The sequence below is a fragment of the Neodiprion lecontei genome, chromosome 2 (assembly GCF_021901455.1).
Source record: "Neodiprion lecontei isolate iyNeoLeco1 chromosome 2, iyNeoLeco1.1, whole genome shotgun sequence".
In the NCBI taxonomy this organism is placed as follows: Eukaryota; Metazoa; Arthropoda; class Insecta; order Hymenoptera; family Diprionidae; genus Neodiprion; species Neodiprion lecontei.
In genome coordinates, this window is record NC_060261.1 from 13,601,220 (window position 1) to 13,626,275 (window position 25,056).

General features: G+C 41.3%; 2 protein-coding genes across 9 annotated transcripts in view; one reads left to right on the forward strand and one right to left on the reverse strand.

The window, feature by feature from the left end:
• The window catches only part of LOC107222045 (transcription factor Sox-2), a 314,756-nt gene that overhangs the window by 12,571 nt on the left and 277,129 nt on the right, over nt 1-25,056 (forward strand). The gene's annotated exons all lie outside the window — the stretch shown is intronic.
• On the reverse strand, nt 14,074-19,657 carry LOC107222785. Its single transcript, XM_015662328.2, has 4 exons — nt 19,537-19,657; nt 17,361-17,611; nt 16,157-16,384; nt 14,074-14,678 (listed from the first exon to the last, which is right to left on the reverse strand). The coding sequence occupies exons 2-4, from the start codon at nt 17,598-17,600 to the stop codon at nt 14,625-14,627; spliced, it is 522 nt and encodes a 173-aa protein (XP_015517814.1). The 5' UTR covers nt 17,601-17,611; nt 19,537-19,657; the 3' UTR covers nt 14,074-14,624.

Sequence of the window (25,056 nt, forward strand, 5' to 3'; positions counted from 1 at the left end):
AGCCAATTGTATACGCTTTCGTCACTTTTGAGATGTCATGTCGCCTCAGGGGTATTGCAAATTGGTCGATTTAATAATTCTCGGCTTTATAAGGAGAGAAGAATTGATTAATTATCTTTATTCATATACAGGAGCAGAAAAAATGTCATAAACGAAGCATGTTACATAATAGCTTCTTTATCCGTTGCGTAAAGACAGGAAACTAAAAGGACCATTGTTCTTAACGTATTCAGGAATACCCCAGTCTCTGTATGAACTAGGTTGTGCAAAGGTGGCGTCTTTGTATCGTCGCGGACAGTAGAATTTCGCGTTGAAGAACATTTGTACCAGAGAAGCTGCGATGCTGCAAAGTACGGCGCATGCGTGCTGCGTGTGTCGGTATGGATACACAACAGCGCATACATGCATACGACAAACGCATGCTGCAGGCCATAGAAATTCCCTCGTAGGAATACACACAGAGTTATAGTGCACGTTGTTATTTAAGCCGTGCATAATAGAAACTCTTTTATGCCTCTTGTGTTTTACATTTGAGACCGTGTCGCTGCAGAGGTTCCTCGAGAGGGCGCATTCATCGCGTTGAATGCCTCCGTGTGCGCACAATACTTTCTATAGCGCCAGGCTGCGTCGAAAAATTACGCTCTAAGGATACTCGCTGGTTGTCTTATCTCGCTGCGTTCACCTCGAGACGCGGCCAACGTAGCTTCTGAGTTCTGAGAGACACGCTAACGACAGGGTGGATCCTCGATGAATCCTGACTCGGAAGTTATGCTCCGTACACTCGCTTGTGCACAACCTCGACGAAGCCGCTCGAGCATGGCTGGTGGGTGGGAACAACAGGTGTATGCTGAGACAAATCACCCCGGCCGGATCCCTCGAGGAGTTTTCTCGCGGTTATCGCAGGGTGGCAGGAGGGGAGGAGGGAGCGTGCTGTTGCGGTAGGTTTAGATCTTTTTGCCAAGGGTCGTGGGTGAGAGGCTGGACCATATTTGGATGTTTGATTCAAGCGTGCCCGAGGGATGAAGGAAACGGGACGGAAATTAATTCACTGCCCGAAGGCTTGTTCTGTTCATGAGGTTGCATCGCATCTTCTAGTTTTACTGAAAAATTCAGTATACGATATGTGGATGGATTGGAGATAGATAGATATGTTTGTCGTTAGAATTATGTTGGGAAAGGAGAGTTAGCACAGAAATTTGAAATAAAGAGAGTATCTTACAATTAGCCTGAATTGAGAACTAGATTAACTTTATAGAAACAGAGAAATACCAGAGCAAGTGTAACAAGAGAGACAGGAAGCAAGAAAGGTAAAGGAGAAAGAAAAACACTGCTAGCATGGCAAGACATGCAGTTGATCGATATCTAACTGTCCCCATCCTTCAGCTCAAGCATGTGCTGGCTGAAGGGTGTACTAGAAAGCTGTAAGATTTTTGGACGTGTTGATGTGTGCTGAAAGTGCATTCCAATTACGGACTCCCACTGCCGCAAAGGAGTTTGTGAAACGCTCTTTGCGGGGTCACGGTGGAACAAGATCCACAGACACACGCCGAGATGGACCAGACTCGTCAAGAATACGGTCATGAATCAATTCAGCGAGGTAGGCAGGCTGACCTGATCAATAATAGAATGAACGAAGATTCCGTTACCTGAGAAAAAATAATGTAAAATATAATTCGTCACATTTGTCGGTAAAACAGGAAGGTCCGACATCCCTTAAACTCGAATATCTTCTGTGGAAACTTTCGAGTCTCCGTGTAAAACGGGTGTTATAATTTTTGGATCGTTGCACGTGGTGGGTGGCAGAGGCAAGGGGTATTGTCGGTAATGTAGGTACCTAGCCTTCCGCCGTGCGAACGTGCCTATACGTCTACACTACATAGCCTGTGTATGCGCCCTTATTCAACTCTTTTGTCTAGGCAGCCATTCTCTCGCACATTATCAGGCCTATTGTCTCTCACATTGTTACCCCTTCCCCGTCGTTTCATTGTTTTGCAATTTCCCCCACTTAACCGATATGCCCGGTACCCCAATGCCACCCTCGAGCTAAAACTACCCCCTGACGCCGTTGCGCCGCGAGGTTCGCGTGCCATTGGTTTCCCTCTGCTTTTCGCCACGATTGCTCTCTCATATCTGGTACATCTGCCTTCCGTGCATGATCAAAGCTTACGCACAAGTGTACAAGGGTAAGAAATCAACGCGTATCCAGCATTCGCGCAACTTTGTACACAACGTTAACAGCCATCGCGACGATGACATATTTACTGGGGAGTCTGACTTTCTCCCCCGGGTAACTTGCGTCGCTACATGCACACAACCGTCACAGATATATGTACGACACACAAGAGGAACCTGTTAAGAGTTCGAAACTGTCGTCAGGGCAGTCCGCACGATCTCCACACGCACGAAATGATAAAGGGTGGATTTTACTGTGCAGTTCGGCAGGGGGCGGAGAATTACGGAAGCACCGCGCGAATAAGCTGGCTTCTATCTTCCTCTTTCGCTTTTCCTCGTTCGTTCCCTCGCTCTCCGGTTCGCCGGTAGCCGAGGAGAATAGACGAATTGTTCAGCTACGGCTTTTGTCTATTTTACCGACGTGATTTCCGAGGGCTTCTATTCAAATCATTTCGAAATATTCTGAACTGAATATGTTGTACGGATTCGTGCACCGCCATTCCTCATTATTGTGTCCAATTTCGTATGCTCGTGAAGCCGAAGCATGGAGACTGATTTCAAAAGTTTTCCTACACACAGTCTCTCTCTTCATGGATTCACAATTATTACCACTCTCTTGCATATTATGCAGAGCGTATGAAACGGTGCTCCAGAGGCATTGTCAGTTGTCGGATAATTGTACATAGGTGAACCGATTTTTTTTTTTTATTTTTTCAACACCTTAAGAACACGCTTCTGCCATGTTCATACGCAATTGGAAACATAGCTGACTGTCAACCACCGAATCTGCCGTTCTGGGTACCCATTGTAATCAAAATGGTTGCTATATACTTTCGAAAAAATGTCGGTACGGTCATGAACACGCGACGTCGAATAGCGGAGAACGAGGAATATCACGGTGAAACGGAATGGAGATGATCAGCAGAACAACCGAGATAACTGGTATCTGTGTCAGGGGAAGGGCATATGGGCGTAGGGTGGATGGGTCGGCAGACTCGATCGGTGGTAGAAATGTCTGCACGTTTACCGCGATCATTGTGAAACGGATCCGTACATGGAAGGCGGGCTTGTGCGGGGAATAGAATTATAGATAATGCACCCTGATCCATTCAATTCGTGCAAAGCCGGCGCGCCAACACGCCGACGACTAGATGCTGGCCCAGCTCGCGGACCCCGAAGCTACAGAGCCGAGCACAATAGTCAATGCCGCGGCGGTGTGGAGCATCATGCATGCTTGTGAAACGGGCACAATAAAGGAACCGCGTATGATAATGCAAGGTATGCGCTGTTCCCGCGCTGCGCTATTCGGTATTCCGTCGAACGGGATACAGGAAATACTTGGTACCACGACCGGCACCAATACACCTAGGATGGATGCGGGAGCCACGAAAAGCTGGCTAACCCACCGGGTGAATACCTCCGACAGAATTGTTGGAGTGACGCGTTTCCCCCCTCTCGGTCAAACGACGCGGCGCTTATGTGCAGGTGCTGACTTTACCGCCGGGTGACGTCCACCTATCGCTATGACATCGAAAGTCAACAGACTCTGGCTTCTATACCCAAACCTAAAAGCCTCATTGTCGTCTTCTCATCAGAGTCAGAATGCACCGGCAAAGGAGAGACATGAAAAACGGCTTCAAAGTCAGTCTGGATTTGAATTCGTGCAAGTACTGATATGTTGCGCGCATCTCGATGCTATAGAAAAAAAATACTGATCGTTCGCAGAGCTTATTTTCACTTCAACGATTGCACTGCTGAACTCTCTGGACTACGATATTTATACTGAAAAAATTTGTACTACGAAGTAGATTTTGAATAATTGGCTATGGTAGGTATTGAAAATTGCTCCGATTAATGAATCCTGAAGATGCAGATCAAGGTGCTCGGATGAACATTTTGAGCGCGACCGATGCCAAGGTGCCATACTTACTTACAGTGATACCGTGAGCGATGAATGGCGAGTATCAAATCCTGAGCTGTCGACACATCGTAACCTGCAACTATAATAGTACTTTAGATGAGGCGACCCGAGGGAATAAGAAAAAAGGGGCTTCAGCTTGGGACGCACGGGAGAAAAAAAGTTATGGTGTATTGGTGGCGTAACAAAAGGTATATGGGGCGGCAGCCGCCACAATGCTGCGGCTTGGCTGACTTCTTTGCGTGTCAAATGACTGAAAAGCTGGTGGGCGGAGGGGAGGTGTGCCTCGGCATGAAAGGCGTGCGCTTTGTTTGGAAACAATGCCGATACTCCGAGCTACATCCTCATCTCCATTCTTCGTCTTGACGCTGGTAGCAGTGCTCGGAAAAGGGTTACTTTATATTCTTGTGATTAAAGTTATGGGTTACTTTCGCTCTATTTACTCATCCGGTGACACAGCCAACTCTTTCTCCAGACGCTCGCAGTGTAAAAGGTTTCAGTTTTCTTTCCCAGCTGGGGATCCGCAAGGTAAAAGAGTCCTCCGAATCTAATCATCATGGATCAGTGATCCGCACCGATTGAGTTTACGTCGATTAGAGGAGTCATCGAGCATTATAACCGAGCCTCCCTCGAGCTAACGAGAAGCTGACTTGTGCCGCTGGATTCTTTGGCGCTGCGGTGAAGGGCAGGTGGGGAAATATGGGGATCCAGCACGCGTCGTGATCCCCTTCCACCAGGCACCAACCACCAACGCCATCTCGATCGGCCAGCCATCCATGCCAGCGTCCCCTGCGATCATGACCAATCTCAAACAATATGCTACTCCCTGGTAATCACCCGGGACGGACCACGTGCGGTGAACTGTTGAAAACTGTGGCTGCACCCTCGTCATTTCGAGAACTTTTCACTCCACCTACTGCTGGCTTAGATATGTGTGATTGTAAGTGTAATCGGAAGGTACACGTGTGTGGCTGTGAAAATCACTGGAATTATATTCCGCCGTGGCTTCCTCAACTCTTCATCCAGTAAGTTAGAAGAAGAAGAATTAGCAGATGGTACGAAGATTTCGACACGAATTCACCAATTAACGGGTCGTTTTAATCAATTCTTACTAACTTGTGTACTGCAAATTAAAAATGCTTTGCCGCGAATAAATTTTGCGTCTATGTATATTTGATATTTAGGTGCTCGAACAGGTTTTTTTTCTTCCCTTATCAGAAGTGATCGGCTTTGGCGCAACCCGAATGGTTCTGTCATGCTTGGGAAATTATACAGTGAGTCAAATTGTGATACTTGTGATTTTGTATTGAAAAAGCTGTTATGATTAGAGAGAGTCATGATTAGAACAATAAAGGCAGGGTGTTTGATTCAGCGAAGGCGAGAATTACACGGAGATTAAACTATGACGCCCACCTCCGCGGGGGCTTAAGATAGCAGATGGTAGCGGAAAGTGTAAATCAAATCTAGTCCGCAAACAGAACGTTCGAAACGTCATGGAAGTTATCTTCATTGGGTTATCGGGATGATTATAAATCACGGCACCCTCATCGAGTCAAGTTATAACTGCCCCAATGAAGGGGTTGATGACTATATAATGCAACAAACCATCATCCCATCAATATTGCACCCAGACTTTCTCGTCGTCGCGTTTGAGGGCGCAGACGAGGACCGGCTCGCCTCGGATTTCTTCATGCCCTTCCGAGGGTCTCGATTTGGGGATGGAAGGTCACAGCACTCGTTGCACTGCAGTCGTCCGTGACATTTATTTTAGTCATAAAACATCGACGTAGAATCCCCCCTGTCTACTGATAATTAAATTCCTTTATTAGACTCTTTCCTCCGTTAACCAGCTGCTGCGAATGCATGATGCCATACAGCGAGCACAATTGCAGCAAGATGAATTCAAGAAATTCCCAAACTTCTCACGCAGATACATCGCGCACTGTTTCCGAAGTCTCGCAGTGATTGCTGGAACATTGAGGCAAAGTATCTTTGCAAGTTTTGCGACCCTTCAGCGACGTTTCGATGGCAGCTCTTTTACATGTGAGTGCAATATTCTTGTAATGATTCAATGGCTGTGTGGCATCGGAACTTTGTTTTCAGTGCTAAGGTTATATACAGAGGCGGGTCACCATAGCTAATTTACACATAAGTCGGTTTTTGTTCAAAATTTAACGGTTCAATAATCGAAGGTTGGACCTTGTCGACGAACAAATATCCGATGTTAAAGAATCTTTGCACTGTCGAACATCACGCGAAAATAGACCCAGTGACGTGTCTTTCGCTTGGTACACTTCAGCTCTTGGGGCATATGTAATTAAGTCGGTAGGAAACATTGGGTGCTGGGTAATACGGAAGACGGTAGTAAAACAGTTTCCCGGGCTACTTTACCGCATCCGTCTCGCCTTTACCGTAGCATGGGATGTTACTCGTCATTCCTCGGTATAAATCCTTTGTTCTCCTGCGTCGCATGACACAATCGCCGCGGTAATATACAAGTCATAGAAGCCGATGCAGGTTTCTACGTTGTACAGAAACGTCAGAGTATGCGCCAATTAATTCAAGCGACTTGTAAAGCGGATTGGATACCTTATACATCCCGCAGACTGCAAAGAGGTCCCAAGGTTTTCGAAGCCGCGGAAAGAGATTGAGGATTGTATCGGCGTGAGCGATAAACGAAGATGTCGCGATTGCTGGAAGGTTAAGGAGGAGAAGAGGGAATGAGGAGGGCGGGGTTGAACAGAAACGACGCCAAAAGGACAGCTCATAACAAACTATTGAAAAGCTGCCGAATGAAAAATCAATGACGTCGCGCGAGCCGGGGGTCGATGAATGGAATATTATTGGGCCATCCTTTCACGTGCTGCGAAGCGCCAGGGCGGTGCTGCGGAAGCTAGAAGACCTCATCTGGCGGTTTGTATAGATCGCGGGAGCGTTCGCGTGCTGCGGGAATGGTCGCTATTGAATCTATAGGTTATGCCGGTATGGATGTATGCGTCTATGTGTCTGTGTATGAGTTCTTACATTTCATGATTTATCACGTGGCTTTCAGCGCGCTCAAAGCTCTGAAAGCGTGCAGATTGATAAAAGGAATAATAAAGGACGTGAAATAGAGGGACTGCTATGGCTCCATCTGATAAAGCGCGGAAATCCCACCGCTGTCACCGTAGCGGTTCGCATCATCGCTACCAGTTTCATTTCCGCGCATATCGGCTGCACCCAACCTTGCCAACCTTCTTGAGACACGGTAGTTTTATAGTCAAAGAGCGCAACTCTTCTGGTCAAAACTGATGAAGGAAGCGAACTCGATGGACCATCCGTGAGGTTCCGCTCAAACCAACGGGTACGTCTTCATTGATCTATACGAAAGTTGGGTACCTGGAACGATGGAACGGTCGATTAAAATCCGGAAATAAACGTTATTCGAGGACTGGAGAGAGTCATAACAGTTGGAAACGATGAGGGAAGGACACAAGAAAAGGTAGAAGGGGAAAGGGTCGCGAGGGTGATGGAGTTGGAGTTGGGGGGACGTACGGGGGCGGCGCACGTCTCTCTTCGGTCACTTGACCTCTCGTCTTTTGCGAATCTCCGTTAAAGCCTTGCTACGGCTCGGCGTTATCGGCAGTTATCGGTCCGTGACGTCACACAATGGGGCAGACAATGCTCGGGACAATACACCCTCCGTTCCGCCTCCCCCTCCTTGCCAACTTAATAAACATAATAGCTGACTCCGCCACCCCCGCGGTTGGTCACAATGAGATCTGCCGAAGAGATACCGGAGATATGACGGCAGCTATATCAACCATTGTACGCGATCCAAGTTTTAGTTTCGAATGGATAATCCTCTCCCCTTCCTGCCCCCCCGTTTCATCCTTTTCCTCCTCTTTGCCGCTCACTGCTCGCCCGCATTTCACTTTACTGACAAAATCAAGTTCATTTTTCGCGTTTTGACGTATTTCTTTATTCAAGGAAACCGTACAGTCGAAAATCAATACCTATTTTGATAATTTCATTACGAGATGGTCGCACGACGAGTTTTTATCGAATTAATGAAATAAAAAAAAAAAAAGAATCTAAAATTATGAAACAGCTTTTTGATAAGGATTTTTTATTTCGTATTGCATTCAAAATGTGAAAAATTTAGCAAACTCTTTCAAGTTCGGTTCACGATGGTTCATTTCGTATGGAAAACTTTTCCTTTTAAATTTACCGAAATATATTGTTATTTTTTTTGTCCCCAGTCAATTCAATACTGCTAATCTCTGTTTAGCATCACTACCAGTGAAATCTTGAAATATTGAATATACAACGATACCAACTTGATAAAATAATAAACGACGGTGGTGAGATTGTAGAGAATTGCCTTTTAGATAATATGACTTGTCGCAGAGTGAAATTGAATGAATATACCAGGTTTCAACGTTCTAAAACGATTCGGGTTGAAAAATCTTTTCTGAGATGTTGTTTATAACTTTTAATCATTTATTTCTCGGAAGAATCACAGTAGCTTGTAAATGTATGACTTTTATAAACACTCAACTGGCTATTATCTCGTAATAAAATTACGAACAAAGTGTACATCTTGGACTGAAAAACCTTTTGGAAACTCTTCGGTAAATTAATGTAGGTACGCATAAGCAGTGATAGAAGTATTTGGATATAAATAATTAAGATTACAACGAGTCGTTTGGATAGTAATAAACTCAATGCCAATCAGCCACGAAATTATCGGTTTTTTTTCTCTTTTTTGGGGGTAGGACCTCGATTTTCTTTAGGGCCCCATTTTGCCCCGTGGCCCGGAAAATATATAACGTCACGATCAGGGTGGGAAAAAACCACATTTTTTATATCAACAAATTGATTCTAGTACCTATACCTATATCCTCGACTGAACGGGAAAAAGAAGTAAATCAAGATTGGTTATTTCATGGACCACGTGTTTATTAAAAAAAAAAAAAAAGATTAGTTAGATGGGTATACAGATTACATATATATATATATTATCGTGGGTGGAAATGTATACGGTTAATGAGAACCGATCTGATAGTTTCCATAGTGTATTTATATTTTATTATTTTCAGGAAACAGGAAATTGTGGTGATTATCAATAAGGCGGACGCAAAAAGATGAGAAAACTGAAAAAACTAGGAAACGCGGGGATAAAAATTGGCCAATAAACTACCGTGAGACGTTGTATTTAGCAAACATTCGGAATATTTGAAGGCATCGCGATATAAAGGAAACGACCGGATACATCTAATATATGTATGTATACATAGGTACGGTACGGGGGCGCGGAGTTTACACGTGGCAGGCAACTCCATAAAATATGAATAACAATTGAACCCTGTCGCTCCTCTATATACGTAATATTAGCGTCTTTTTTTTTATGACCGACAGGATTTTTATGCTAATGTGCAGGACGAGGGTAGGAGCGTCTGTTCGGGCAAACGAAAAATTGTCACTTGAATTTGTCTGGCAAAAAAAGTCGTCTCGTAAAAATAAGCAGGGTATCCAAGGAGGGTGCATATATATCAACGCTGTACGCAGTATTTCGTGCCAAAGTCTCATGAAAACTCAACGAAATAGGAAAAGGCGGGGGATCAATTGTTCGATTGTAATATAAAAATTCCCGGCTGGTCACGCGGTTCGGGAACGAGGGGCTCGCTATTCAATTGTGGGAAATAAACTGTTTCACGGTTTCGAATTGCATAATGTAATCAGATGGTGCAAATATTGAAAATGAACGTCGAAATGGACGGTATGAATTTGATTTCGGTTTAGCCGACGGCACCGCGCGAATAATTCTCAATGTACGACTGGACGAGCTGAAGAAGAAAAAAAAAAAAAGATACGAGTCGAAATATACACTCGCATGCATACGACGTACGTTTTTTTTTTTGTTTTTTTTTACTTTTTTTTTCTTTTTCAGTACACGTATACTCGGAAGGTTGCAAAGATGCCTTTGAATCCTTAATTCCCTTTTGAAACTTTGCATTCTGTGAGGAAAATAGCGAGCGCGAGAGAACGAGCCGGTATTCTTCGGCTGAATGAAGTATTGAGAGGAGGCGCGTCGAGTTTTGTATGGGTAACGTCTTGTGCTCATCTTCTCTTCCCGCTGATGTCGCAGATGACCTGCAGAGACGGGCGAACGAATTACTGTACGACGGTAGGTACACTGAGGATTTTCTGCGCAAGTGTGACAAAATTTTGTCATGCCGGCCGAGGAGAAGAAGAAGGCGGTGAGAGGCAAGTGTGCGAGGGTTGGTCCTTGCAGGACGACGCGTGCCGCATGCGCAATTCCCTTCAGACCCCGTGTCGTCTCGTCCTTTTCGGATAAAATTTGACGATACAATTTTCTTTTTAACGTACGCACACATGCAAGCCTATGTACCTGCCTGTCTGCCCTGCCCCATGAATTCATAGCGAGGAAAGCACCGGCCCCATATTCCTCCGGCTCCTGCATTGTGCCACGTTCCATCGCGTTCTCAACTGAACTGAACTCGACTCAACTCAACAGTGGAGACACAATGGGTGGCATGAATAAGTATAACAGACAGACACCGCTACAGACAGACACAGGTAGCACCGGGACCAGTATGTGAATGAGGAACCCATTTGATAATACTCCTCCACAGCCACCCTGGTCCATTGTGTCGCTTCCTATTCAGCTGCTCTATGCGCCCCCATCCAACTTCTCTCTCTCTCTCTCTCTCTCTCTCTTTCTCTCACCCCTTACCTTCCCCGCGATGCCAGTATCACCGCGAAAATCTTGTCCCATCCAATCGCGAATAAGATTGAAAAAAAAAACGGAGAATAACAGGTGGGAAAATAATTTGCGGCTAGAAATACCTTCTATAGTGTAGGTATGGAAAATTGTCAGAAATTAGCAATTCGATTACTCGTGATTACTACGTTCGTAGGTAAGTTTTTGTATTCACCTTACAAATCAACTTGTTCGGCGATTTGAACGAATAATTTTCGGATAATTGTACTTCAGATACCGTAACGCTGTCGATTTTGAGGGACGGCCCCGGATTTTGACGCTCAAATAGCGGAGCCTCGGGTGCAGGTGGGGGCTTTGATAGCGTGCACTGACAACAATGAGGCAGAGACAAAAGGCAGGCAGGTACAATAGTGATGTTAAACTCGAATGATTTTTTGCGATTTTTGATATTCCTCCGGCGGTATTCCGGCCCTCATATTCGGCTGGTTCCAGAGTTTCTTCTCATTTTTTATTTCACTCCCTTTGGGCAGAGTTTTAATTTGAAAAAAAAAGACCCCGCTCGTCCAGAGAGTTTAACATATTGATGTTCGTGTCTCAAAATCCAAATATGATCACACCCGTCCTGCCAACACCCGGTGAGCCGATGAATGGATCGCATAATGCCGTCATTCATGCACATGCGATGAGCACACACGAACCTACACCCGTGTCCGTAGAGCTAGTCACATCTGGGCAACGTGTCGCGAGCGGAAAGCTCGTATTTACACGGGTATTCAGGGAGACGGAACGATAACGATAATAATAATAATGATAATAATAACAACAACGACTGCAATAATAAAACTTTTGCCGCAGTCAGTGATGCCTCCGGTTCTTTCGACTCATTTGCTACGAAATCTTCGTGAAAATTAGCCCAAGTCTCGAGTGAGAGCTTTTTTCGTTCGCTTGATATAATTGAAAAATTATTCTAGGTAATTCGATTATTGAGATTTTTTTTCGAAGGTACGAAATGTATCCGAGGTGAAATTTCATCGTAGAAGAATTCTTGAAGTTGTTTGATGAGCTGTAAAAGCGTAATTTATCCCAAGACTTTTAAAGTCTTGATTTCAATTTCCTGCGAAAAATCGGAAGACTGACTGCAGCTATTGTGCAACAAGTTAATGCCGACGGTACAAAATTTGAAACTATTGAAATACGTACTTTTTTCAATTCGTCAAGCTCGTTTCGTGAATTACCATTAAGATTCGAAAATCGTTGATTTGCCATCTGGCGTCATATAGCTGGTAACATCGGCTGCTTGACATCTAATTAACAACGTTATTTTACGTCAGGTGTTTCCTTCCATTTCTACAATGTTTCTCGTGTATCGACGTAACAGTTAAGCCACAGAATTTGCATAGAATTTTCCTTCTTCCTGTGGTTAAGAAGTGATCCCTAACCTCAATTTTATGGTATAAATGAACATGTCTCTGTCTGATCTATCTTATTGCTCTATTGATGATTAAGGAAGTATTAGGAAACTCTCTCACAATGAGTACCTATTGAACTGCAGCGTTGACGGTTGAGCACCTCGAATTGCAGCAGGGTCGGAATATATCTCTAGACGGACGTTCATTGTGTCGTGGCGGCCTATTGACGGAGCGATTGTTCCCTTAACAATAACATCAATATCCGAATAGCCAAGCACATTTCACGCACATAACAATCAAGAAGCGTGAAGATAACCGGACTACTACCTGTAGTGACGACATCTTTGCTCCGCGGAAGTTTCGAACGATTCCCCGGAATAAGTGTCAAAGTACCTACCCCTGACTGTTTTTTCGTCACGTTTCGAACACTTCTGACAGCTCTGATTACTTGACATTTAACGTAGAATATTCTCACGTAATACGAATATCTTCAGAGGTCTGATTGAATTTCAGGATATTAGTAACTTTTTTCAATACTTTGGAACTTTATCGAAAATCTTGAAAATGTATTCATCGTCTATAATCTATTTCGAATGATTTCTGTTACATCTAACTGTTTTTTAGTCACGTTTCGAACACTTCTGATAGCTCTGATTACTTCACATTTAACGTAGAAGCTTCTCACGTAATACAAATATCTTCAGAGGTCTAATTGAATTTCAGGAAATTAGTAACTTTTTTCAATATTTCCGAACTTGATCGAAAATCTTGAAAATGCGTTTATCGTTATACTTATAAACTATTTCGAATGATTTGGCAGAAATTTTTATTTGTATTTGGATACATCGATTGGAAACAAATCTATATATTACACATAATTAAAATAAAATCAGAGTTCGTGAGAAATTCGTCTGAATTTTTGAAATACTCGTTCGAAAGTGGTTGCAGGAATCCTTTTTCGCCGGGTTATTTTTGGAATGTAGAACAACTCACGCGGCTGGGACGAAACGGTGGGTACGATGATATTTTAAAAGCGCGGTATTGGCGGTCACGTGATTCGGTGAGAGCACGGTACTGGTGGTCGGTGGATGCGCGGGGGTGGCGTGTAGGTGGGTCGGCGGTCTTTTGTCTTTGCCATTATTCGCAACAATGGCCGTCCATTGTTAGAGAGAATAAAACCTTTATCACTATTGTTGCCCGATTGTAAATGCCTCCCGTGCCGCTTTAGATGGTTTAAATGGTAGTTTCATTTTAAAAATAACCACGGTCATATTTCTCGAGAACATTTATCTTCGCAACGGTCAGCCGTCTCTGGACGATCCTTCTCAACTACATCATTTTACGCAAAAGGCACGGAATACCTGTCGCAACAACGGCAATCGGCCATCAACCGAGTTTTCATCACGCGTGAATCGTTTTAGCCTAACTTCGCAAGCATCCAAGTGCGATAAACTTTACGCAAATTGTCATGTAGGTAATTCTATTTTGTCACGTTGAGTTGATTGAATTATAAATAAATTTAATATTAAATACGATTGCTTGCATCTATACACTCGTTTAATTTTTTGCGGTTTTGTGTTTTTCTCGAGATAAAATTGTTCTTAATTTTAGTAAGAACAATGGTCAACGTTGTACGTTGTGATTGATCATTTGTAAAATGGTGAGGCATGCGTAACATAATACAATAATTTGGACAGTACATCACTTGTTACTTATGATAAACATTTCACACAAGTAAAGAAAAGATGTATGCAGCGTTACTTGCATGTAAGTAGGTACGTACAATTTCTATAGTAAATCATGAATCGGATAGTGCGCGCAGAGTTATTTTCCTCCGTAACGTATAATCTACCAAAAATGCACTCCTCCGAAGATTACAAAAGTATTAGAGATTATAATGTATTCTTATACGTGTAATAAAAATAATGCGATCATCTGATATTATATTCTTTTGAGTCTTAACGTTGAACAAGTATAATATAATACAATATAATATAGTAGTATAATATATAATGTATAATGGATTTCGAGACACGTCAATATTGCACATTGTTGCAGCCCGTAACCAGCATAGGAACTATTTTTCGTCAGTAAAGAATATAAAAAAATTCTTTTCAGTCATCAATACAAGAGCGCTACGTAATTTTCGGCTAAATCGTACACCGTGTTCGTGTATACTGTATATATAAAGTCACCGATTCAGTTTTTTCATCTTATACTCATTCTCTCATGCGCAGTGCTAATAAATAAAATCTTTGGTCTATCATAAAACTATTAATCATACTTAATATATTTGTACTTCGTAGCGCGTTAATCGAAATTCCGTTATTATTGCTGGCTGCCGCGTAATTTATCACAGGTTAGTTAGTTACGTCGTTCGCCTGTTGTGTAGACGACGTTAAAACGAGAGAATTGGCGATGGCTCGCAGAAGCTGCAGTCCTGACACTGTCTCTGGAACAAACGTTGAATCAACAAGATTATTCAAAATTGCATTGCAGCATCAACAGTTTCACGTGACTTTAGTGGAGAAGTGTTATAAAATATTTTTCAAAAAAATTCTGAAAAATTCTTTGCAGCTTTCATTTACTTGCCTGATTATTTTTTCGCAAGTTAAAATGTTTCAATTTTTATGAAAATAATAATTTTTTTTTATTATTCTTTCAAACACCAATAATTCTCTTGTCGTACGGCTTCGAATTTGATCAGATCGAATGTTGCCTGGCGACGGAATACGAATGAAAGTGTACGAGACTTGCAATTGTCTTCACGAAACAGAAAAAGAAGAAGAAGAAGAAGTGTCATCGGTATAATTGCATACGTGAATTGATTTTAGAATTTTCTTAAATAATTTCGATTATAGTACGCAATTGTGAATGATTAACATCATGTCGACGATTTCCCAGTACAAAAGTGACGTCCAGAATTTTTTTAAAACAGTCGGGCGTGAGGCGACGTCTTTGGCAAAGAAGCAAAAAATGCCCCATTTTTCCGACTTGGCGAAAGTGAGCTGATTTGTGTACTTGTTGTGCGTCAGCATTATACCTTAAAAGCACTTGGCCAAAAAAACAGTTTTAGTTATAGAAATTCACGGTTTATTGAAGTATCGATCCAGAAAATTACAATAATTTTTTAGTCAGCTCGTGTCCCGTAAATTTATCATCCTTACCGTGAAATCGTAGAGTGAAAGGAAAAATTTAATGTTTTCATTTGCCCAATTGACGTTGAAGAGGATGAAAAATTTTGTAAAAATTTCGATCGGTTGAATTTCTTCTTTATTCACCCACGCAGGAAGGTCTGAGGTTATCAAAAATCTGGACCAGATCGGCAAAGTTGACGAATATAAGCTTGCCGAGTTCGTCTTCGAAGTTCGCGAACGTCGGGATGCCCAGCAAACAGTTTTTTCTGGGACAACGGCCGATAACGTATCCCTACAATCTTGTAGAGAAAGCGGTTCACTTCCCTGTTGCTCGTTATTGTAAAATCACCTGGAGTCTCAGGTACTGGATGATATCTTGCGTAGCCTGTTTGCCAATTTTTGCCACCCTCAATTCAAAACGGAAAGCACAAACGCAGGCCGATTTGTGTCGAGTTGATACTGACAATGTTTCGAAAAAGTGAATATACCGACCACCAAAGGATGCAGGAAGAAGACACAATAATCGTTTATTCGATCGAGTCTCTCTTTTTGAACGATTTAGAACCGGATGCACGCTCGAGGAGTTTTTATACGAACAAATCAGATCGATTATTAAAATATATATTAAGATGTAAACGATGTTGTTGAAAATACCATATTTTTATACTTCGGTACCCTAATCGTGTTTTTTTCCTGTAAAATTGCCATATTTGGCAGTAACACTTGAAGACAAAAAACAATTTATTCATAGTCTAAAAGTGGTGAAAAATGGTATAGTGTATATTCTCATTACCGTTGGATAATCTTCGATGAGGCCGTGTTCACCTAGACGATGGTACGAGGAACTGTTCGCCATGAAAATTGAGTGGTCATTCCGTTGAAGATTCGGGTGTAGTATAGGCCACCCGGGGCCACGGATGTTTCCCGCCAAATCTAACAAATCTCTGCTTCCGTAGGCGATCGTAGTAGGCGGTGGACTAACCACGAGGCATTGGAGAGGGCGGAGGAGGTTTAACAGGGGCTGCAGACGAAAAACTGAAGTTGAGCCTTTATACGTATAAGTTTAATTCCTGCTTGTCGAGAAAAGATGGAAAAGTTTAAACCACACAGCTCATAATATCGCGGAAAGATTGCAGTAACGTAAATTGTCAAGATATAAAATAATATTTCAGATGCGTTGCGCAATTTTTTAATTTTTCAGTAGTTTCGCAATTTCTCAAATCTTTCGTATCGGATATACTGTGCAAAATTTCGGTGAAAGGCTTGAGTAAGTGAATAAAAAAAATTTCATTAACGTTTCAACGGTTGAAATATTGTTAAGATATTCGATTCTACAGTGTGGGAATGGATATTGATTCGACTGTAAGAAACGAAGGGCTGGTCACGTAAGGAATCATTGAAACATTTCATCCAAAATCAGACAGGGAATCGCTAGAAGTTGTTAGAAATCGCTCGAATCGCATGATTCCTGATTTCCTCGCAATTTCTGAAAATGTGTAGGAAATCATGGGGAATCGACAAAAAAAAAAAATCATATGATTTCGGAAATCACTCGTCCACTTTCCAACCAAGCAAGCACTCGTCTTCTTTTATAAGTGAAAAACGTTCAAGTATTCATGAAAATGTTTATAAGAGAATAAAGAAATTATTTCAATTTCTTTAGTAACCTATGTTATTGATTGAATACCCATGTATCCCTAATCGTAATTTAATTATTGTTAATCTATGATAATTAATCAATGTTCACTTATTGACAGTCTAGAAGTCAATGATTTCTGAGAAATCACCCTCGTAATCGTTGTAATCAGCGGATATCACACGAAATCGCTGGTAATCTCATTGATTCGGAAATCACGGAATTCGCAGTCGAAATCACAAGAAATCGATTCCTTTTAGAAATCGTTGCGTCACCGAATTTGCGAATGACCAACTCCTCGGTAAGAAATTATTCGATTACGAATGTTCTCCAAACTTTGGGGGGGGGGGGGGATACGGACCTGAATGTCCTCGGGAGTGGTTGGTCTGGATTCGGCGGGAGTTGAGAATCCTGTTGAAGTTGCTAAGCTGCTGAAGCCGCTGCTGAAGCCGCTGCTCTCGCTTCCGCTGCTCGGTGATATTGGCGCCGGGGCCACCCCCGCCAACGCCCTGACACCTAGATCGTACAGGAGGCGTACACCCAGGGCGTAGAAATGATCCGGCTCCAAATCCGAGAGCGGCAAGGCTATCGTCAGCGCCATTGCCAATTCTCCTGGGAAAAGTAAAAAAGTTTTTTTTTTTTGTCTCGCTTGTTTTAAACCATTCGATTTATTGCACACCGTAATAGCGTAGAACCTTGATTTAAGTTTTTTACGATTTTCTCGAGGCATATTGAGAAAAATTTCATTTGTTACAGTTACTAGAAAAATTCAGTAAAACAGGTATCGTTAAAAAAACTGTTTGAATATTGTTGGGATTAACATTTTGCGCTATTGTCGATCTTTTTTTGGTAATTACGACCCAAAATCAATTTGTTCGGTTTACTGTACTTTTTTTTTGTTAAATAAGGCTTTAACGTCAATTTATTGTTGCACGAGCATTAAATTTTCGCAACAGTTACAAGAAAATATTGTAACAGCGATCGTAACGAGAAAGAATAGTAATTTTCATTTTCTACGTAGAACCATACTTTTCGATTGTGGTAAAAAATGAAAATAGTTAAGGACTGAGCGGTAACCGGAACTAAAAATTTCTCTCAGTGTATGCTGCATAGGGGTAAAATTTTCCGACGAACCGAATTCTTGTTATTTATTTTACAGAATTATTCTGACACTGTGAGAAAAACGCTAATTTTGAAGAAAAAATAACTCAATTTCTGAAACATGTCCAAAACATGTCAAAACCTTCCAAAAACTGTGTCTTTATTCAAACAAAGGCACTTTGAGTCAATATTTGCATTTTAAAGTGAATGGCTTAATTCTCCATCAGTATTCATCTTGATTAGAAACTATCGGGTCCAAGAATTTCAGATGAATCGATTGATTTTAGTATTGCATAATTGTGGTGCAAGAAGTGATGAAAAATGATAATATAATTTTTTCCAAAACAACACATATTTTGTACATTTATTCCCGTTATCGTGCATGTAAACGAAATAGATAACTGTCATGCTCAAGCAGGGTGTTTACATTGGATGTATGTATATTCCGTAATGGTCGTGTATGTAAATTAGCTAGTGTTAGGAAATTTAACAAGGAATAACGACAACATAATACATCGGGAACGAGATGGTGTTATTCACTGTTATTTTGTTTTGAACGCCGAATTAACTTGCGCGGCAAACCTTATATGACATCAAGTAGAGTTTCAACTTTCACAACAAAAAAAGGGGAAAAGAAAAATCACAATAAATAGACAGAATAAATAATAATTTCGAGCATCGGCAATTTCACGAGGTCTATGCTCTGCACCGGCTAAGAATTGAATTATTTTATTCATCGCTGATAAAAGCACGAGGTGTAGCTCGTAATCTCGCCGATATCGTATCACGATCAGGCGTTAACCTTCCGTGGATGAAATTTTTCACATTATTTTAACAGAGCAATTTATTTTCCCGTTTATCTTTATTTCTAGAACTTCCTTAGATCATTCACTTCTGTTTTATACTGTGCACAGTACCTGTACATCCTATTAATTTAACAGACGCGACCACTTTACAAAAATCAAGCTACAATCAAATTATAGAATAATTTAAATACACAATTTCTGAGGTTTCAATTGCCATATTCATTGTAAGCATCGTTGACGTTGTTTTAGACATTCACACAGCAATGATCGTTGGCCTTGGCTTAAGCCTGGGACGTGGCTTTCGTTATCAAGAAATTTATTTTACAGTACATTATCCATCCGTAGATTATGCTACCTGTATTAAAAATATACGTCCAGATAGATTCAAATCTAAATTATTCGATATCGTTAATGGGATGAGGCCAAACTAATAGACTTTGGTAAAATCATTTATTCACAACACTACCGTCGAGTTTCAATTGATGCTTTTCCAGCTGTGACAATGCTTTACAGAATTCGAAAATCAAAACAAAAATGGTAGCAATTGCCGGCTTGAAACTTGTTAATCACGTACAGATTGCGAGTAAGTTTTTAAATTCTGTTCGTTTCATTATTTTCTAATCTACTCACTTATTTCTCTGTGAATTTCAATGAGTGTCTTTATTGCGGCGCCGCGAATTCTCAGATGATCTTGTTTACGTTTCGCGTCGTTCACTGGTCGCCTATTATACTGTGGCTTTGTAATACTGTATGACCAATATTATCGAAGACACCTGTCGCCCCCGCGTCAGCTGACCTTTTGACTAAAATCGCCGGCTCATATCATTCGATTTTCATCTTCGTCTATGCTCGAAACTGAATTCTGCCAGTTCAGAATCGATAGATTGGCAATCAAAGCATTAGGAAAAAGAGAAAATATTTGTATAGAGTTTAAAGAATCATCAAAACAAAAATTAATTAACAAAACTTTTCTCACGCATTTTATCTATTATTACATAGATAAAACTGAGCAGTCCACGAAAATAGTAATACTACATGATTACGATAGCGATTTTTATATTGGATCAGCGGTATTATATAAATTTCAATACCGAAGTCGCCGCTACTCATCGAAAAAAGATACATTTTAGTAAAGAACAATTTTGTGATAACAACGCGATGTGTAAGACCGAAAGAAATCACGTTTTGAGAACGGCCGTCGACAAGGCACCAGACCGGAAGAAGCTCTTATATCTCTAGATTCAAGTTTAAAACTACGCTTCATTCCATTTCATTTGCCGTGTTTTTGCACAGGCATATCGCCATATAAAATATCGCGCGTCGAACTAATAGAAAAATTGTTCGCTCTTTTCTCGACGATATTCTCAGTTCCACTTACCGGCGAAAGCCGCAAAGCCTTCTTCTTTATCAATCTACCAGCAAAAACTATTCTACCGACACTGGTGATTCGGTTACTCGACGCCATTACCGACGTCTGTTACCGACTGATGCGCAACCTTCGTGCTCTGCAGGTATTATCTACGGCGTTGAGAGAATCGTATCAACCACGGTCCAATTGCTCGTCGAGCTCGTGTTTTCACGGGCCGCCGCCGCGCGGCTTTGATTTGGGAGAAAGTTGGAAACTTCTCTCACTAGTGCTGGTATCAAATACTGATTTCTATATAACGATCGAATCTCTGCCGATATGACGGGGTGGTCCGAAACTTCTCGGTTGAAAAACCGTATACGTCTGTGGCGGCCAACAACGTGTGTAGCTCTGCGACGAATTAATATGTTGGGACAGAGAAATGTGCAAGGAATTTGCGAGGGCGAGGAATACGGTTTTATACATGAGTCACACTTAGCAGTTTATACGTCTATTTATTTATAATAATTATTCTGTAAGGTAATAACTACACTATACGCTGTGATATCGGATCTCTAGGGTTGACACAACTTCTCTCAAATCTGCTCTTCCAAAAGTCCGCCGGACTTTATTGAGCAGGATTTTCCCAATGAAGCGCTGATACCAATGCGTAAGAGGGGCCCCCGCCACGCCTCCCAATGCGTTAGCACACCAGCGCATTGGGGCGCAGACACAAGGTGTTCGAACAACAAAAAAAGGGCCCTCTCTTCCCTCATCACACTATCATCGCACCACAGCTGCCGAATTAAATCTTGCCAAAACAACCGCATTATATGAAGATTTGCCATAGGAGAGCGGTCGTGATTCAATCTATGGGATTCAAAACCACCAACGACGTATTCGTATGCGACACTCCCGCTCGAGTGCTTGTTGACCGTAGCTCCCCGAGCACGATATCACAGTCAGCGAGTTCTCACAAACCTGGAAGCCATCGTCGTATGCGGTACTTTCTAACGATACCGTAGCAGTGACTATGACCACCCTAATTTTTGTATTTGAACAGAATTTTTCATGTTTCTATATCCTAAGATTCCGAAACTGCAGCGTTGTTAGCTCGATGTAGCTCGATATTCGTTGGGATCATATAATTATAAAATATACTTGTGCAATTCTCTGTACTTTTGTGTATAAAATTGAAAATAGCCAATATTCAGTCCTTGTAATGCGTGCAGTTCAAAATGAAATTAATGGGTGAAATTTATTTCAATTATTAATTTTCACCCCAAGTTAACTTTGAAGCACCGAGATTAATTGATTTTCAGTGAATAATTGTCAATCTCAGGCGTTTAATTGCTACATTAATTCCACTACAGTAATTGCTATACCTGCCGTTTATATCCAAAGTAGTTTACAAAGATTTAGTTCAATATCAATTAGTTTTAGGGTCTAAAATTGAAGCCGAAAACTAGCGAGAATGACAAAGATTTCACAGAAAGTTCTTAAATATTTTCAGATTCCCAATTAAGGAATGAAAATTCGAGGCCAAACCACAATGCCGGGGGATGTTCAAAATACTCGAGAGATATTTTAGGATAAGTTCTGAATTACGAAAAAAGTTACTATTTCCTTAAAAGTTTCGTGAATCCCGAGTAATCCAATGTGTTTGAAAATTCTTTGCATAAAATCTTTGAAGGTGTTCGAGAATTGCGTCAGAATAATCCAGGATGGAAATGAACCCGCGTTGAACTTTTAAAATCCAACCCATCCGGATTTTCATACATTTGCTCACGAAATTTGAGCATTTTCGGCATGTTTGAACATCCAATCGGTAAATAATGTGATGCCTCAATAGCCCACTTTATCAATTCTTATTTTAGCAATACCTGTATTTTTCAATGTGCAGATTTTTTCGAAGTATTATTCCCTGCTTGGCATTTAGAATAATTTAACTATTATAACTATATATTGATGCAGAGAGTTACATATTTATTCTAAAACATCTTAACGAACAACTTCGCGTGTACAACTCCACACTGATGTAATATTCAGGTCCTTTTTTTATTCGTCTGTCACGTCCATCTGATAAAAAAACGAAAAGTAACATCATTATTTTTATCTTGAAAACTTAAAAATGAAACAATCGTATTCGGAATACGAAATGCATATTTCTTATTGAACGTCATCAATTTGCAGCCTTGATCTAACATGACCGATCACGTTCCTTCAATTTGCAAAGTGTTTCGATTGCGTCTTCAATATATTACGAATGATAAATCTTTTCCTTCTGAGACGTGAACAGTTACATTTTTTCTTGTTAAAAACGCCCAAATTATTCAATATCAATTTTTTTCCTACTTTATCTGCTTTACTTTTTTCTCAAATCTTTTTTCATAGAAAAAAAAAATGGATAGGGCTTACACTAAATATTTTTTTTTTATTTTTAAATATTTTTACATCTCGGGGTCAAGTTAGAGATGGTTAGAACATGTGGTGACGGAATTTCGGCGATGCCAGGTGACCCGCGAGCAGTCGCGCGTCGATTCGATTCTGACCGACGAGGAAGGGATCCGCGGAGGACGTCAGCGACCTCGCCGTGGCCACCGGGACGTCCGCGACGACCCATCCGGCTGCCCTGGCAACGCACATGCGCCCCTTTTTCACCCCGCGAGGAGGATGGTCGGGGATTGGCCCGGAGTAACACCCCCTCATAATGGGCTCGCCCGTCCGGCAGGCTCACGGGCACGGAAGCCATATTGATTTCCCTATGTTTCCCTCGTGTTGTTACTATAGCGCCCGACTCGACGCCACCCGACGTCCTCCTCAGGAGGCTGCAGCCAGTGGTGGGTGCTGCTTTCCGTTCTTCGCCCCGCATGCTGGACATTTTCTTTTAACGAATCCCGTTAAAACTCATCGAGTAATATGTGAAATTTTTCGAAGAACTCGGAAAAAATCCTGTCACTTGTACAAATACAAAAAATTTTTCAATCACGGTCACAGAATTTTACCGAAAATTTTTGCGGAAATCAGAATAGGTTTGGGATTCGTGAAGAATTTCAGCGATATTATGTATTTTCCAAAGCATAATTTGAAATAATTATCAAATAAACAGAGAAAATTATTTTTCATTCGAAAATTTCTGACGACGAATTTATTTTCAATTTCATTTCAAACCGTTAATCTTCAAAATATTCTGTGAATTGGGGCACTGTTCATAGAGAATTTTTGAATCTCGGTGAAATTTTTTGAAAAAATCTTGGGGTGCATTGCACGAAATATCGCAGAGTTGAAAATATCAAGAATGGAAAATTAACTTTACAAAGGGGTTGTAGATGGGCGTTGACTATCTTTCAACAGAAATTTCCTTTACTCTCAGTTCAAATATGCTCGCTTTTGTATTTTATTGATACGTATATGAGACGAGTTGTTCCCTCTTTCGAAGGCTCGACATATTCTTGACGTCTATAAGTAAAGCTAATATTGAATCGACCGTTGTAGGTATATATAATTTGTAACTGATAGTACGATGGCGTGAAAAGATACCATACATCACCGAGCATGTCACCTGCCTGGAATTCCCGTCCTACTTGTCTTTCCGCATCTGGAAATTCATATCTCGTGTATCGTGCAGTGGCGATGTTGGCGCTCGCTGTTTCTAGATGCACTTCAGCTTGACGTGCCGTGCAGTTTCATACAAGAGCTTCATGTGCGACGATCAATACATAGATCAAATGTATTGATAAATTTTTTGAAGGTTTCTCAACTGAGTATTTGATTCGTTAAATGTAACCGCGTTCGAATGCCGCTATATTAAGACTAAAGTTTGAAAATTCTGGTGCGGTGTGAATTGCTCGAAATTGACAAATGACTGCGGAAAATTTCTCGAGAATACCCTAAAATTCGTGTTTCAAAATTTGTCTAATCCCCATAAATAAACCTTGACGACCGCGTGCAGTCGTTAATTTGATTAAAACAACAATCTGCGCCGGTCACGAACTGCAGTATTTGTTGGATAGGGTGGCAAGGTGTGTTCGCGGGGTAAAAACAGGGGTGCGTTCTCCATGAATTATTACGAATTAATGTAACAGACTGGGGCGTTTATTGTCTCGTATACTGTATACCCATCTACTTTTTCGTTCAGCGAATGGTGTTCAGGACTCGCAGCTCGAACGCGGTTCCGTCAGTGCAGTATTATTTTTTCGTTATCAATTACAGAATATGGAACTGTGATTTATGTAACGATCCACTGTTGTTTAAAGTAGTATATGTCGTCCTAATGATCTATCCCCGCATTCGATCGATGTTCAGCGAAATTAAATGACTAATTTTTTTTTAAACCTTGTGTGTTTTTGAATTTGTGACATCGCCCCTCGGACGATAACCAAGATTTTCGATAAATTTTCATTTTCCAATTATTGTTTGAAACCTTTCTGACCGAGTTATGGCAAGGGGAAAATTAGTTACTGAAAAAAAAACATTACGCTCGAACTGCGCTTTTGAACGCAAAGAAACCGATAACGCTGATTAAAAATTGCGTGGAACGAATGCAGAAAAATATAAACTATATAATGTTGCTTCTGTCTATATTCTAGCGTCTGCTGCCTTCCGAGTTGTCATACCTGAAACCGAAATAGCGATAGTCATTTACGTTATAATCGTTGTAATTTAAATGTTAAAAATTGATCTTTGGATTGATTTATCGTTTGCGTGAGGCGACAAATGACTGCACTGATCTTGGCTTTCGATGGTTATAGAAAATTGTGATGCGGCAAACTGCTGCTGCACGCGTTTCCGCGTGTCTTAGACCC